The sequence below is a fragment of the Astyanax mexicanus genome, chromosome 3 (genome assembly GCF_023375975.1).
Source record: "Astyanax mexicanus isolate ESR-SI-001 chromosome 3, AstMex3_surface, whole genome shotgun sequence".
Lineage (NCBI taxonomy): Eukaryota > Metazoa > Chordata > Actinopteri > Characiformes > Acestrorhamphidae > Astyanax > Astyanax mexicanus.
The window spans coordinates 13511573-13529003 of record NC_064410.1 but is presented as its reverse complement, the minus strand read 5'-3'; the positions used below and the strand labels follow the sequence as shown (position 1 = coordinate 13529003).

Sequence of the window (17431 nt, the reverse complement as noted above, 5' to 3'; positions counted from 1 at the left end):
ACATATAACTACTTTATAAACTAAAGTTAGATGTTACTGATACTAACACTTCTCAGTGAATGTTTTTTTATTTATTTATTTAATTTATTTTCAACATTGTAGATTTATATTAATGAATTAAAACTATTAAGGGACACATATGGAATTACCTAATAAATAAAAAATATTGTCTAACCTCCACAATCCCCTGACCTCAGGGATTTGGGATGAACTACTGTTCAGCACCTCCAGGATCTCCTTCAAAATGCTGAGAAAACTATTCCAGGTGACTCTACCTCATGAAGACACTGAGATTAAAATACCAAGTGTGTAAATCTGTTATAAAAAGTAAATGTGGTGCTTATAACTATAACTATAACTTTATATAGCTATAACTTAGTGTTGGGTGGCAAACCGGTTCATACAGTATATCGTACGTCAGTTTAGAACCGCTATGGATTTTTCACATACCGCAATACCGCTAGAGGCGCAGCAGAGCACGGTGCAGAGCGCTCTGTAGAAGCAGAACATCACCGCCAAACAAGCATGCTGGGACAGCTCAGTAGATAACGCTAGCCAGTTAGCACAACAAGCTAACGCACTGGAAGCTTAGCTCAGTGGAGCCAATTATTACTCCTGCGTGGAACCTACGACGTAGCCTATGAGTCTCTGCACAACCCTACACCCTGTCCTACGCCGTAGCTTGGTGATGAACGATGCGGAAAGTCGCGGCCTGCCGGGCCTCGCCCTTCCCCCTACCCCAACACTCATTCACACCTTCAAAGTTTAAACTGCAGAGCATGTATGTGTATGTACGTACATATACTTATATAATTTATAAATTTATACACTTATTAATATGCCATACCATATGTCTGTCTTTGTTAAAGAGCAAAGTATAAAGTATTTCAACATGAAAGCACATATTTGTAATGTGTGACAGCGTCCTGTATCATAACTACAGTAACTACATCTCTGCTGTTTGTAACAAACCAAACCGTGTGAAAATCTGATATAAATTGGTAGAGTTGTGATTATTATAGGTGTATTTTACACCTTCCTCAGTGTAAATTAATGCACTGGGGGCGCAGGGTTGCCTCCTCCAATATGGCGGCGACTCTCGGCTCTATGTATATTATGTCTATGCTTTTAACAGTACAGTAAGACACAGACCTATAAAAAAGCCCAATCATGCAAAAAAAAAATATATAAATAATAATAATAATAAAAATACTGTGAAACCGTCAGGGTCTTGAAAAATAACGTGATATACATTGTTGGTCATACCGCCCAGCACTACTATAACTATATAAAGTTGCATGTACAGTTTATTTTGAATATACATTGCATATACTGGTCTCATCTATAGCTTCTGCTACTGTAATTTAAATAAAACAAGGTTAAACCTTTAAAACCTCATATTTTTATTTATATATATTTTATTTATTTATTCATTTATTTATTTGGTTGGTTTTGTTTTATATTAATCTCTGCCTCTGTGATGACTTTTATTCTGAAAAACGTAATGTCTCATATAACTGCGCTTTTAAACCTACATTTTACCCTCATTTGGCTCTGCAATGCGGTTTATTATTTAGAATTTATTTATATATATATATTTTTATTGGCAGTTTAAGTAGCTAACTTTGTAATACATTAAATAAAACAAATAAAAACGTGCAGTGACGTGCAGGAAGTGAGGCAGGCAGCGGGTCTGTTGTGTTGGGAGATGGCCCATCTGGAAGGATTATCGATAATATTTTGATTTATTTTGATTATTTTCTGCCCCTTTTTTGTTCGTTTGGTTAAAGAAAAGGTTATCAGCTTTTTCACCGAGTTGGAAGACGGAGGCGGTAAGACTGAAAGCAGGAAATCTGCTCTTAGGGCCAATCTGAGGGATCGGTTACACCTGCCTGACTCCATTAGATAAATAATCAGTTTAATAACGTAAATGTTAAATGTGTGTTGATGCAAATAGTGTTTAAAGCAGCTGTAGGGTCTTTAAGTGGTGAAAATAGTCCTACTTTACAATTAACCACGCTATAGCCAGTTGTAGCTTGTTTCTGTGATGATCTTCCCATTCCACCTTAAATGGTTTACCTTTCCGACACGATTTAAGGCGGAACGGACAATTCTAATGTGAAGGTGTGTTTTTTTTAACTTAAAAATATTTTATAAAATGTGGTTTTCTTCGTAGATGTATTATAATCTGTAGTGTCGAGAGAGTGAGAGATGTTAGTGTTTTAAAATGAACTGATATTCAGCAGAGAAGATCACCCTTACTGTGGTGAGTAGTGTTCTTGTCTGCACTAATAAACACATCAATAGGTTGTATTTATATTGATATGTCAAGGTATTGTGTTTTTTTAATACTAAATCTATCCAAAACATAGTACTGCTTTCTAATGAATAGTTTACATGTAAAGATTGTATAAAATATTATCACAATATTTCATTGTATTTTTGCCATAATGATACTCTTAGCGATATGACAAAACACTGAATGAAAAAAATAGAATACAGTACTGCAATAAAATGAAAGTATGTTATGACATGGTACACCCATAACTGAGATATAAAAAAATACAATAATTTTGTAACAGAAGTCTAATTATCCAGAATGTCATGATACTAATAATAATGCACTGCAAATATCTCCATATATCCAGGATGAAAGTGAAATAAATGATACTGGACAGATATAATCTGTCTCTAGTAGATATATAATGGAAAATGAGAACAGTGTGAATTATTCTTTTGCTAAAAACAGCAAAAAAAAAAATAGTACCCTGATGTGATCATTAGGGGTTGGTGATATGGCACGATATTTTACGATATAATTTCCTTCACAAAATAAAGAAATGTTGGCAGTACAATTGGTGGTATGCAGTGGTTCATTTTGGTGTTGGTTTGTGTTGGTTGATTATTGCCAGATCCCACCGTTCTGATTGGATAACAATTAAACTTTTAATTTACTCAGATTTATTTTAAATATAATGGGTTCTTTTTATGCTATAACAGTTTTTCTTAAGTTTGATTTAAAGAATAGCAAAGTATCACTTTGTTTATAGTATCTCATTATATTGCAATATATTGTATTGTAACTCCTGTATCGTAATGTGCATCATATTGCCAAGTTGTACACAGCCCTAATTGTACTAAATGATTGATTGATTTTGCTTGTAATGTAGGTTACAGATTACAGCTGTTAAGAAGATTTACCCATTCCTGACATGTTTACAGACAGCATGGACTACGAGCTGGAGGAAGATAAACTGTAAGTGTAAAAGAAGTCAGTGCACTTCTGTTCTCTTAACTGTTTATACTTAGAAATGCTTTATTTTTCATTATAATTATTCATTTATGATGTTATTTTATTGTATATTTTATATTTTTATATATTTATATTCCTGTGAGGCTTGTTATTAAGCTTATATCAGCAGAACAGTGCAGTGTGATGTCATGTTTTATTAGACTGCTTGCTAGTCTAGCATGCTGTGTAAATGGTTTGTTTATTAATGTATGAGACTGTTTGTGGTATTTGTCCTGCAGGGGGATCCCCACTGTTCCCGGCACAGTGACCCTGAAAAAAGATGCACAGAACCTGATTGGGATCAGTATAGGAGGAGGTGCACAGTATTGTCCTTGCCTTTACATAGTACAGGTAGGTGCTAACTAATATAATTGTAATGTATGGCATTTGCTAGGTACAAGGGTTGGGCAATATGGCGCTAAAATAATGTCACAATATTTCATGTTATTTTTGTGATAATACTCTTGGTGATATGACAAAACACTGAATTAAAAATGATTTCAAGAATACACTACTGGATCAAAATGAAAAGTAAATTGCATTTTTGCATACAATATGATATGGCACTCCCCTGGGATATTAAAAAATACAAGCCTTATTTTATTATTAGTGATATTATTGTGTACAATACGATATGGCACACCCCTACTAGGTAACCTAGATGCAGTTAACATTACCTAAAACAGGCAAAACAATACTTAATGTTTGTATATAATGGTATGATTAATACATTTTTCTCCTGGGCTCTCTCTACAGTTGCAGTGTGTAATTCACATTGAAAGCTCTGTTATGAACTATAATTTGATCCTCAACCCGTCCTTTCTGGCACAAATCTGCTCTCCTGCATTTGTTCCTAATTGTATGATATGTTTTCTCAGTTTAAAATGAAATAAATATATTATTTTTATATGTGCTGACTTAGGAGGCAAACTAGCCTAGTTTATGTATCACATCAAAACATTAGTGCAACAAAATAAAATGTTACATACAAGTCCAACAAGAAGCTTTTTTGTATTTGCTTCTCCAGTAACCAAATGTTGTAGTCCTTGTAGTATTGTTAGAACTACAATGCCCTAAAGCTGTTCTTGAAAGAAATGCAGTTCTCACTCAAGAGTGTTGGTTGCACCTAGTACACAGAAATTACAGTCTGGTTTCAGATCAGTGGATACAGATCAGGCACGAGAGGGATGTTGTTCTGCCTATTACACCTCGATGTAGTAGTGATTTTTGAAGCTGTTATTTTACCGCTATAAAAATTATTAATAACCAAGAAAATCCTACCTTGTGTCCCTTTAAGTGGTTCGTAAACCTTTTAGACTACGTACCACCAATGACCAAACTAAAACTTCCAAGGACCATATACAAGCCTTTTCACAGGAATCTACACAGTAATACACAGTAATCTAGATGTGTAATCCACACATACAGACCATATCTATTGCTAATTTATATGGTAAACTATTGGATTATTTTTTTTTGGTTAATACAGTATTTCTACTGAGTTATCTCAGAAAATTTAGACAGAGGAAAACAACAAAAGTGTTAACTCAGTAAACTACAGTGTTTACTACCTTATTTAGCTATTAACTAATGCAGACACTATGGTGAACCGTTGGTGACTGTTGGTTCATATAGCAAATTGTGGCTTTTTTACAGGGTTTTTACTCTAGGGCCAATGAAAACTGATGTTACTAATTATAAAACTGTAGTTCTGAGAGTAAAGTACTGAAATACAGATTCTAACGGGTAAAGCACAAAAAACTGAAATACTTGTGAAAAGTTTATAGGTTTCAATCCAGAATTGTTTGTTTAGTGTACCACCTTGGAATGCTTTGAATACGACCAGTGATACCTGTACCACAGTTTGAGAACCACTTTTTTTAAGTTGTACAATACTGTTTTATATTTCTTCAAACAGATGGTCTTTTTTCAGTAATGCTGGAAAATTTGGGCATTTTATATAAATTATGCAGAAATTAGGAACAAAACTTTATTTTATTATGTTAAATAAATAGGGCTGCCTGATTTTATTTATTACTTTATTATTAACAAACATGGAATGGGTGATATTCACCATATTAAGACGTTTCATATACATGCAGTTATCACAATATTTTAAAATATTTTTGACCAAATGAGCTGCTGTCTGTAACATAATTCTTTGGTAGTTTTTATTTCAGCTATTTATTAATAATAGGCACATTATTTTGACCTTAAAATGTGCTGCAGAGCATCATATTAAACATGTGTGTGTATGTCTCAGGTCTTTGACAACACGCCAGCTGCACTGGACGGTACTCTTGCAGCAGGAGATGAGATTACGGGTGTAAATGGAAAACCAGTAAAGGGGAAAACCAAAGTGGAGGTGGCCAAGATGATCCAAGCTGTGCAGGTAAGTAAGAGAGAGGTGTTTGAGAGAAAAGTGTTTGAGCGTTGAAGACCTACAGACTTCTGTTTAGTAGCTGAAATAACTGCTAAAAGGTTTACTATGCTTGTAGTTGGGTATTTTGTGCTTAAGTCTAATAAATTGTTTTTGATCACTCCAGAAAATAGAGTGAGATGATTCTCCTAAATGCAGTGTTTCTGTTTTTCTGCTGCAGGGTGAAGCTGTGATTCACTATAATAAACTACAGGCTGACCCGAAGCAGGGCAAGTCCCTGGACATAGGTAAATCAATCATTCTTTATTTTCAGTCTGTAAAGGGCAGGGTAACCCCTATTTTCAATGAAGCTGGCAGCTGTATTACAACATAAAATGACCGAAAAAAAAAACAATTAAATCAAGTAACCAAGTTGAACTGAAATAAGGAACTTCAACTACACATGATTTAAAATGTAATTAAGAAGTGGGGGTGAGTTTTTTTTTTTTTTATCTGACTGTCTTTTTTTTTTTTTTTAGTGCTGAAAAAGGTGAAGCATCGTCTGGTGGAGAACCTGAGCTCAGGAACAGCAGACGCTCTCGGACTCAGCAGAGCCATTCTCTGCAATGGTGACCACTTTGCTCTCTCTTTCCAGTTTCACACACATACACACACGTGCACATATACATACACAGACACAGTAAACTTTTAGTAAGTACAAACACAGTGATTACATGGCGAGCAATCTGGTAGCAGCATAACAAACCCTTGTATCAAACCCTCAACCCTTTCATTGATAACCCAGTGATTTAACCGCAGAGCCACCACTACTCCAGTGTTTTAATGTATATGAAGATTACAGATGTTTTCATTTTTTTTTTCTTGTTTGTTTGTTTATTTAGATGGACTTGTGAAGAAACTGGAAGAACTGGAGAAAACGTCAGAACTGTACAAAGGTAAAACTGACCTTTCTGGGACAAGGAGCACTTTTAGATGTGTAATATGGTAAGATGTACTTTTCTAAATGAAAAGTGTTTGTCTCTCTCTGTCTCTCTCTCTCTCTGTAGGATTGATGGAGCATAGTAAGAGGCTGCTCAGAGCTTTCTTCGAACTCTCACAGACTCACAGAGGTGAGATGCTCCACCACAGACTAGAGCTGTTGTGATTCCCCAGGTTTAAATTAATTAATTGAATATAATGACACATGTCTACAATTAAGTCTTTTTATAGAAAATAGTTAGAAAAAGAGAATAGTTAGATATGTCTAAAATATAAATTTAGTTAATGTTGTACTATTTTCAGTTTCACAATCAAAATCTATCGCTCTGTTTATGAACACATTTATGAGGCATGTGCTCTAATGCATCTTTAGAGGTGAGAGTGTGTCCTCTGTGTAGGCTTATTTGATGTTTATGATACTTCATGCACTATAATCATGCTTCAGTCTGTTGATTGTATTGCTTCACAGTAGTGTGTATTGAATGGGGAGGCTTATATGGAACAATATAGTGTTGTAACACTAAAATGTGTAAGTAATTAAACACTGCTGTACTAATTGTAGCTTTTTTTTTAGCCTTTGGGGACGTGTTTTCTGTTATTGGAGTCAGAGAACCGCAGGCTGCAGCAAGTGAGGCCTTTGTGAAGTTTGCAGAAGCTCATCGCAACATCGAGAAATATGGCATTCAGCTCCTCAAAACCATTAAACCTGTGAGAAACTCATTCACACATTCAGCCCTGACTGTGCTCCTGTTTTAGACATAGAAGTTTAAAAAAAAAAAAAAAAAAAAAAAAGTGCACATTCACACCGGATATTTCTGTGTGCAATTTTTCCCCACAACCACTGAAGTTCATGAGAAAGTAGACAAACACAGTAAACAAACTGATTTGCTTTAACCTGGGAAGGTGGTGAGGTTATTAAAGCTGTGATTTTTAAATCTTTATATTTTTAAGCCCTATTCATTCAGGACTGTTTTTACCTGGGCATGTGGAGTAATGTAAGTATTACCAGACTGTCCATGTCTGAATTTGTCACATCAGTCATTTTATATGGACTGTACTGATGCGGGAGTGTAAAGAGTTCAGAGCCTTTTACCTTCTCCCTCTCGTCAGATTAATCCCATGCAAATTGAAATGTAGAAAAATATTCTGTCAAATTCTGTGGAAAAGGAATTTTGAGCAGATGTTTAGTTTAGTTATGATTTAGGGGGGAAACAATTGCTTGAATAATTTGAGTACCTCTATTACAAAAAACATTATCTGCCTTGACAAAATTGTAAGACATTTGACACAAAAATTGCACCTTGTCGTCTTCTCAGTTTAACAACTCAGTAATGCCTCAACACATCAGAATAAACCATCTATATGGCTAAAAAGAGCTAAAAAGGAATCCTGATGTTTCTAAAAATTGCATCATTACTCTCCAATGAGGATCTGTGATTAATCCATTGTGGAAGGCACTGAATAATAAGCTCTCCTTCAAAGTTTCTTTTACAGTAACGTTCTGTGAGTCGTTTACTGCTTTATTTCTCAGTTTTAAGCACAAACGCGCATGCTGAAGTATAATCACGTGTCTGTGGCATCTCTGAATTTTCCTGTGGCTCTGTACACATGAGCTCAAAGAGGGATATTAATGCATGGGCTTGAATCATTGTTTCAGATTTGCACTGGTGAACTGATTTACTTAATGAAATGACTCTACACTCAACCAATCGTGCAAATTCCTCAAAGCATCCAAACACCACACAGATCACATGATAGTTCAAGAAATATCAGTTTTTAAAGGTTAATAATAAGCTTTAAGTCATAATGGTATTGTGAAAAAACTATTCATTACAGATTGCTTCTGCGTACAACATCAAAAAGAAGCCAATTCGTCATTAATTTTGAAGTGAAGTTTCGAAATATTTGGTAGCTGCAGCCCTAATTATGATTGACATATGCTACCGCTCATAAGCTTTTTATTTTCATTATTAATAATATAATCGGGTTATAATATTGGTTTTCCTCACACATTTTTTGCACGGTACAAAACCAACCTAAAGCAGAAGTCTCTAAGATTTGTTCTTTTAAATTGGAAGTAGTAATCAGGTTAGAGCAAAAAGCTCAACAATACATTTTAAGTGGTTAAGTTTTTATTCTACAGAGTGGAGGTAATAATAATGCTTAAATCGAATAGCCCCTACCATCTCAGTCATATATACTGAGATTTATTGTCCCATGCGAATCAATCATATATTTTACAAACATCTTGTAGTAAAATACATTACTCCACCTTCCCAGGTAAAACTAATCCTGTCTTTATAAGGCATTATTTGAGTCATAATTGTGGACTGGTTTAAATACAGTATGAATTAGCAGAAGTACTAAAGAAAGAAAATTAGTTTTCTGTGTTTTGAATTGGTGTTTTTATCTGTGTTTCATAACTAGATGTTGCATGATTTGAACACCTATCTTCATAAAGCCATTCCTGACACCAGACTGACCATCCGCAAGTACCTAGACGTCAAGTTCGAGTACCTGGTAAGAAACTGGATGTCATGTGCAAAAGTGAATCCAGAAGACAATAATTGAATCAAAATGAATAATCTTAGAGACAGAACAGCTCCTACCTTAATTATTTTCACTTAATAATCTTAACAGGTATAAATCAGTAACCACAATGATTATAATTTATCATTCTTCAGTTATGATATGTAAACAAATGAAGGGTGCACTAGTCTATTGTCCTTGTGGATTAAAAAAATATTAATAATACTGAGTAATTTTATTAATAATGTAGTGTACACTGAGGATTTAACTGGGGTTGTGTGTATTTTGTGTGTTTTGTGTTTTAGTCTTACTGTCTGAAGGTGAAGGAGATGGATGACGAGGAGTACAGCTGCATTGTAAGTTCTTACATTTAGTCATTTAAAACTAGCATTTGTAGGGCCATATGATTTCTGTGAAGGATTAAACAAAGTGCTCTAATGTTTCTATTTAGCTCTGCTTTAGTTAAATGAATTAGAGGTCTCTGAAGAAAGACAGGTTTTGGCTCTTGTTAATGAATATTCATACAGCCAAACATCTCGCCTCTGATTGACTAACAGCACTGCAGCAGTGCTTCCCCCCCAACCACAATCAAATGTACAGCTGTAAAACTTAAAGGACAAAATGTTTTCAGAGATACAGCTTAGTTACTTCACTTAACATCAGACTCTCAGCGTTGCTGCTTCCGTGGTGTGATGGATTTTAGCAGAATGAGACCTTTAATTGTTTCACTTTTGATATTATTTGATGTATATTGTAGGCACAATTTATGCATGAAACAAAAATGAGCTTCAGTCCTTATAATGCATGAGCTCTACCTCCGAATACACAACACATCAAATTTTCTGCTTCTGTAAGATACAGAAAGTGGAGGCTTCAGTGAGCACAGGCTCACTAAATCTAGACTGTTGATGGTTTGAAAAAATGTTACAAAAAATTGTTTCTGTTATAGGTGGTAAAATTTAGTGTAAACTAGGATTTTTTATTTATTTTTTTAATTTTATTTTAGCATTTGTGGCTTTAAATGTGCTCAAAAAATATATACAGCTCAGTGCATGGGCTCTAAAACTGTAAACGTGTCCTTTTCTCTTTTCTCTCGCCTCTCACATCCATTTAAAAGCCCTCACGTTGTCTTGCAATTTTTTACGTTTTATAAAGTTCTAAAGCAGTGGTGGTGATAATTTTGCAGATGTGGGTCTCCACTATAAAACATATTTAACAAACACTGAACCATATGTATAGATGAACTAAACCGGCCTTGTGTCAGCAGTTCAAGCTGTAAGTTAATGTTTCATTATCATACATTGATACACTGAAATCAGCTGAATACAAATCTGTTTTTAAGGTCTTTCGTGATTGAATAATGGGTGAGTGTGTATATTGAGCATTGTGTGAATGCCACAGTCAGTCTGAGTAGTTCCTGACCATGTGCATCCCTTAATGACCACACCACATGCTTTAATTACTGATAATGCATCTTGACACAATGAGCAAGTGTTCTCATACTGGTTCCATGAATGTGAACAGTCAGTTTCAAAAAGTCAGACTTACCCAGTGGCCTTCCCATCACCAGATCTAAATCCAACAGATCTACGCTAGTTAAGACTGCATCCCTTTTATCATGAATGTCAGAGCTGGGTATTACAGCCTGAGTTAGCACTGTTCCAGTTAAACATTATGATAACTGTTTACTACTTTAAAACATTTCCAAACAACAGTTTGCTAAGGACTTTGGAGTTTACAACTGGTTTGTATTGAACTTGTATTTTATGGCGAAGACATACCACAAGTTAGCACTCTTAGTGTTGTCTCAGGTTAGCCTTGTCACTAATGCCAGTTAAAAATGTTATTTAGTGTTTTGCATATAAACTGCAACTAATGATTAAGTTGGTAATCGACTAATGTCAATTACTTTACTAATCATTTCCTCCCTCTCTGTTTCATGTGGGTACGCTGCATATTTCTAACTTTCTCTATCGCTTCAAAACAATAAAAACAGCTAAACGTGGGGTTAAACACAGATTTATGCCCAGAAAACATTTAAATAAGAAATGTTCACATATTTATTGAGCTGAGTGTGAACTGAAGGAGTCATTTGAGTGTAGTGCATTCAACACGATTAGTCGATAACAATTCAACTAATTTGTATAGTCAATTTTGTCGATTAAATCAACTCAACTCACTGTTGGAGAAGCCCCCCTTTTAAAGTAGGAAATCCAAATTTGGGAGTGTTCAAATTTCCCACCTGGAACTAGAAAAAACTACATCCAAGTTAAAATACAATGCAGCACGAGAGATGCAGATTTGTTAATGTGGGTGAGAAACTCTTTCAGCACCTGGATGAATCCATTAAGAGAGGTCCCACCCTGTAGCCCCATTGGAACCTTTTAAATCATCCCTTGCTTGTGGTAGTTATGTGTTGCTTATTTTTTTGGTGTATTGTGTGTTGTTAGTAAAGGAATACTGCAGTGTGATTCATGTGTTTGTGTGTCTGTGTATTTTTCTGTTGTAAGGCACTGGGTGAGCCTCTGTACCGCGTGAGCACGGGGAACTACGAGTACCGACTGATCTTGCGCTGTCGGCAGGAGGCTCGCTCTCGGTTCGCGAAGATGCGCAAAGACGTCCTGGAGAAGATCGAGCTGCTGGATCAGAAGCACGGTGAGTTCCCCACGCAGGCTCTCCTGTTTCCTCTGCCTAGTTTGGTTTAACAGTGACTGAGGAAACATTACAGTAATACAGATCCTTCATAAGGATACTAAAGCTACTGATTACAGTCTGCTACAGTAGGCTGGATTTGGGAAACCTGATCTGGCCTATTTCACCTTTACTCTGAGCCCAGATATATAGAATTACAGAGTAGACATAAGGATTTAGTTTTGCTTTGAAAAGCAACTCTCTCTCTCTCTCTTCGTGTTAAGATATACTTAATGCTAAGATGCTTTAGGGAAATTAGGCCCAGTATAAATATTTTATTTACTACTACCAGTGACCCTACATGAGTGTGAGTTTTATCTGTAATGATGAAGGTAAACTGGTGTTAAACCTGATATTTACTTGGAGACTATCTTGCGTCAAGAACCCTGCATTTATCCCCATTTATGCACAGTTGTAAAGAAATATAATTTTTTTAAAACACATTTTTACACCCGTTTGGTCTAAATAAATAAAAAAGACACCTGGTTGCATTTGCCATCACTGTAGTTTCTCCAGAAAGTAGCGTTTCTCACCAGACCCACATATTTATATAGTAATTGGAATAGGAGATGTGTTGAACGCATCAAAAGAACTGTGATAACATTTTGAATAACAGCATCTCAAATTGGATTGCCTGTGTGCAGCTCTTGATCATGTGCCATAACAAAGCTGGAGGCAGAGTGAGGTAGAGGTCCACAGTGAACAAACACACCACACTACTTCTTATTCAAAGAAAAATGAATGCAGCCAAACCAAGTACCAAAAAAACCTTTGAGGACTTAGGGTCATAGTTTAGCGTGGTTCACTAGGATATTGAGTAAACAGTTTACTCATCACTGCTTCTTTTTCTTCTGTGTGCAGTATCTCAATTCACCATGTGTAGCAAAATCTATTTACTGTCCATCACAATGTGCAAGATTATCTCCTATTTACTATTTACTGCTCACTGCCTATCACAGCACACATATCCTGGATTAGCTTTGCCAAATTTAGCTTAAACAGTGTTTTATCTAAACCTGATTTTAGGCTGACTCTTCCTCAAACATGTTCTTTCTCCATTTCCTCTTTCCACTCCCTTCAGTTCAGGACATCGTTTTTCAGCTGCAGAGGTTTGTGTCTGGGATGTCTCGCTACTATGACGAGTGCTACGCTGTGCTGAAGGAGGCGGACGTGTTCCCCATTGAGGTGGACCTGTCTCGCACCACGATCAACTACAGCAGCCAGAGCCAGTCGTACGAGGATGAGGAGGAGGAGGATGACGGAGAAAGGGGAGAGGGAGGCGGCTCCAAAGATCAGGCAGAGAATGGGGCGGAGAAGCTGATAGATGATGAATGAGTAAATGAACATGATGGTAGAAGTAAATGGAGTAGAGAGACCAATTGAATGAGTGAATGAGTCTGTGAGTGTGGAGGTAAGCAAAGTGTGCCTCAGAGTGAAGAAATGCAGTTAATGAATGGACTACTGGGGGTGTGACATTGTTTGGTTTTTGGCATAATCGTCAAATCAGGAGCTCTATGCTGGATTTCTCTGTGGGGAAAAATGAATGGGATTTTTTCTCATGCTTTAGTAAATACTTTTGATCCAAACCCTATACATTTGGTCTTCTTCCCAGATTTCTCTGTATCGTTCAAATTTTGAGCTTCTAAATGAGTCAAAAGTTTAGTTTTCCTACATTTGAGCTTAAAATCAGGTTTGCAAACCCAAGCCAACCACACAGCTTTGCCTAATTAATTTCATTAAGTGTGTCTGGCAGCAGTAGGGTACAGTTTGAGAAGCTAGTGTTACTAAATGAGTTGTCATCAATGTAGGTTTTAAAGTCAGCTGCTGTACCTTACCATTTCAGTGCTCAGGCTTAAATGAAACATTATTTACATTTCCACTTAATTATGAGTTTGAGGTATGCAATATTACAATATTTGGTTTATTGTGAAAAGTTTTGTTACAGTAATGTGCAGTATGCTGTTCTAAGTATATAATGAATATATATCATCATTGCTTTAAGAACGCTGACAACTGCATGCTTCATTAAAGAAAGTGTAATTATTCCTGTTTAAATTGAAAAAAAAATGACTGTAGCAAGCAGGGCTGTAAGATAAAATGTATTTTTATCAGTACCAAGGTAAACAAAACAAGTGTTGCAATAACATTGAATAACAGCAAAATCAAAATAAAAAAATCTAAATCATGGGCAGCAACATATAAGGCATTTCACACCGCAGACTGTGATCATTTTACATTACTAGGCTGGAGGTAGAGCGAGGTAGCGCATCGCAGAGTGAGGTAGAGGTCCACAGTGAAAGCTTTAAGTTGACATCAGAATATCACATTTTTCCATACATTTCGTAGCAAGCTGGGACAAGCATGGACAAGTATTAAAATAGCAGTTGTAAATATTGCTATATCATGAAAATATCTATAAAAAATTGTTATATAATGTTTTACCATAACACTCACCCCTATTACAACCTCCTGATTCAAAAGATCCAAAGATATTTAGTGTAAATATACACTTTATTAAACGTTTTGAGTTTGATATGTGTGTTTACAACAGAGTAAGATAGAGAAGAGTTTATAAAACCCTGAATTTTTCCTGTCAAAGAGAAATCCAGCATAGACATGGAGCTTTTCATATTATATATTTGTCTTCAGAATCAACAAAACTCACTCCGTCCTTAAAAGAAACGTTGCATATGGAACCTGTATCACCAGAATGGTAACTGCACAGGAGAAAACATTCATTGTTTTACTTCTGTTGGTCCATTTGTCATTGAAAATAACCAACATTCAATTACAGTTTCCTGATCAAGAAGTTACAGGTGAAATAACTGAATATTATTAGTGATCTCTGACCCCAAATTCAGTCAGTGAGACAAGATATGCTTGGTATCTGTGTGTGTGTGTGCTTCTTTAGTTTATATCTTTGGAAGATGCCAGGCTAATATTGCTAACAGACTCTAGACTTCAACTGTCACAAACCTCATCCCACATCCAAAATCTTTGTTTCTTATTCAGTCTCTCAAAACTCTTAACTTTGCTAAGTGGGTGTGGTTAAAAGCATGGTGGGACTTGTTCTAGTCTATATACACAAACCTTTCCACATACTTAACACTGGAGAAACCGGAACCACTTTCACCTCAGCACAGTGTTTGTGTGTGTGTGTGTTTATATATAACTCCGCCCACTGCTCTCCAGTCTCAGTGTAGAATAGCACTACAGAGCGTTTCCAGTTTTAGCTGATATGTTAAAAGAAGGTCTGCCCATGCTGTTTTAATTCTGCGTGTTTGCATAGCTTCCAATAGATGTTTAAAGCAAAGAATTGGAGAAGACTTGATTTTGTGAGCATGTTTATAAAAATGTGATGGTACCATTTGAAGTCATTTAAGTTGTTTTCAGTAGTATTAGCCTCACATCTGCCTTGTAAACTAAAGAAGTACACTTCAGACGGAGAGCATGCCTTCTTCTAGGGGCTCATGTACTAGCTGTTGTATGTACAAAAACATTGCATAGGCCACATTTTAGGGTCAGGTATACTAAATGTCACTTGAACATGAGAATGTGTGTCCCCCTAATGCCAGTTTTATTTTGTACATATGTTTCTAATGTGCTTTAGCAACAATTGGAGGCGATTTATTGAAATTGGTACGTTTTCAGCTCTGAAAGTCTTAGTACATGATGCCCCTGATCACCTGGTTCTTTCTTTTTTTTTTTTTTTTTTTTTTTAAGAACTGTTTCTTAAAATCATTTCATGCACAAATTCATTGGGTTACTGACTTATATTTATCATTAAGAAAATTTTAAAATATGTGATATTTTTGACTGAACACTGGATAATTTCATGTGGTTTTTGGTGCCTTTAGCCTGAGCTTTCCTTGCATTACACACTGGACCAGACATTTTTTGTTACATAATTTGTTATATTTTTGTGTTACATTTTTCACAGCCCTGATTTGCACGATTATCTAAAATTAAGGTGAACAAAAATGTTCTCTATTATTTAAGGACCGATATGTCCATCTAATGTTAGGGCACTACATCAAGTACATTGTCCTCACAGGACCAGACCAATGGCTTTACATTTCATGAAACACTTCCTGTTTTAAAAGCTTGTGTTCTGTTTTCACTGGAATATTTTTTTTTCTTCTCTGGAACTGAAATGTTCTGGTTCCGTTTCTTTGTGGTTCCTCTGTTCAGTGTGGAGGAGTGGCTGTGTACAGCCAGCTTGCACTATCTGATTGCTGGACAGGTTCTGTTCTGCCGAGTACATTTCCAAAATGTTTCCCAGTCAGCGTGTTCATGTGGGGCTCACATGAATGGAATTTAGGCTGGGTGGGTTCCAGGTGGATATGGGCTCTGAGTGTCTTTAAATAGATGGTGTTATCAAATGTGTTCAATCATTAAAGCCCAACTTAGTCCCAAATGGGTCTCATCTAGGCGTCATGCGCAGTGCACAGCCCAGATGACACCATGTTTAACCCTCCTGATGATGCCCCATCACTGATATCCGTTTGTTGAGCCAACGGACCTATGTTTCTGGTTCCCTGTTGTGCTACCCATACAGGCCCCACAAGAGCCTGTTCTTTGGGTTACCACTTAAACATGTAGCTTGATGTTTTTAATTCCACCTGAAACTCTATTTAAATTCTGTAGGAAAGGGTTGCAGTTGTAAACGCTAATGTAAGGTTTCAATTGAATGCTGTTTATTTATCTACAATCTACATTTATTTATTTATATGATGTTTTATGCTTTATGAAGAGGACCTGAAAAGGCTGAAGGGTTACAAAAGCATTCCTATACTCATCCTGTGCTTATCTGTTTATTTGATTTGTTGGCTGAGAATGATTTTAGCTAGAATTTTAAACTCAACCAGTCAGTAAACACTGTGTTTAAAACTTTTGTCTACATTTGCTAACTAGTATTTCTGTCTTTGGCCTTTTTTGTTGTTGTTTTTCTGTTTTGGGTGCTTTGGGATGAAATGAAATATGTGTGGTTGAGCCTTTATATTTTCTGTGTGACTGTCACCAAATGTTATCAGCAAAATGGGAGAAATGTACAGATGATTTATGTAACTTCAGAAAATATGAAATTAAAAAGTATTTGTTGCAATGAAGAGGCGTGACGCTTTCACACATGCAAATCACAGCATTAAATTAAATTGATGATTAGAACTGTAATATAAATTGACAATAAGACAAATAATGTCTAGAGAGTGCAGTTCCTGCAGAAACTGTGTAGCTCAGCAGTGTTAAGCTGTGTGCGAATAACTTTTGCTGTGTTGAGCTCAAACACATTTGGCAAAATGGTAATAGAGCTAATAGAGGTGTATCCACAAATATTCAGCTAACGTGTGGAGTGCCAAACTTATGCCCCGAAGCTGTCCTAATGCTCCTCTAAACCCAGACAGTACTGGAGAGCAAAGCAGACTCTGGTAAAAAAAGCTGGTAAAAATACTTTTGGACTAGTGCTATCAATACATGCGACTGATTTAGAAACTTTAAAGCATTTATTATAAACATGTAACACTGTAACTCACTCTTTTTACAGAGCCTGGCGAGGTATTAAC

General features: G+C 36.0%; 1 protein-coding gene across 3 annotated transcripts; it reads left to right on the top strand.

The window, feature by feature from the left end:
• Positions 1–1619: 1619 nt before the first annotated feature.
• On the top strand, positions 1620–13918 carry LOC103045423 (protein interacting with prkca 1). 3 transcript variants are annotated; one of them, XM_022668399.2, is made up of 13 exons: positions 1620–1832; positions 3171–3256; positions 3532–3643; positions 5556–5684; positions 5893–5959; positions 6191–6280; positions 6554–6607; positions 6719–6781; positions 7225–7358; positions 9078–9170; positions 9485–9535; positions 11690–11834; positions 12952–13918. In XM_022668399.2, the coding sequence occupies exons 2-13, from the start codon at positions 3213–3215 to the stop codon at positions 13203–13205; spliced, it is 1236 nt and encodes a 411-aa protein (XP_022524120.1). In that variant the 5' UTR covers positions 1620–1832; positions 3171–3212; the 3' UTR covers positions 13206–13918. The 3 variants fall into 3 exon arrangements, with proteins under 3 accessions (XP_022524120.1, XP_022524122.1, XP_022524123.1); XM_022668401.2 differs by having other exon boundaries at positions 1620–2126; XM_022668402.2 differs by lacking the exon at positions 1620–1832 and adding an exon at positions 2179–2266.
• Positions 13919–17431: the final 3513 nt, after the last annotated feature.

Coding starts and splice junctions, on each gene's coding strand:
- LOC103045423 (XM_022668399.2), top strand. CDS start 3,213: ATGTTTACAGACAGCATGGACTACGAGCTGGAGGAAGATAAACT. Junction 7,359..9,077: donor TCCTCAAAACCATTAAACCT/GTGAGAAACTCA, acceptor TTTCATAACTAG/ATGTTGCATGATTTGAACAC. Junction 9,536..11,689: donor ACGAGGAGTACAGCTGCATT/GTAAGTTCTTAC, acceptor TTCTGTTGTAAG/GCACTGGGTGAGCCTCTGTA.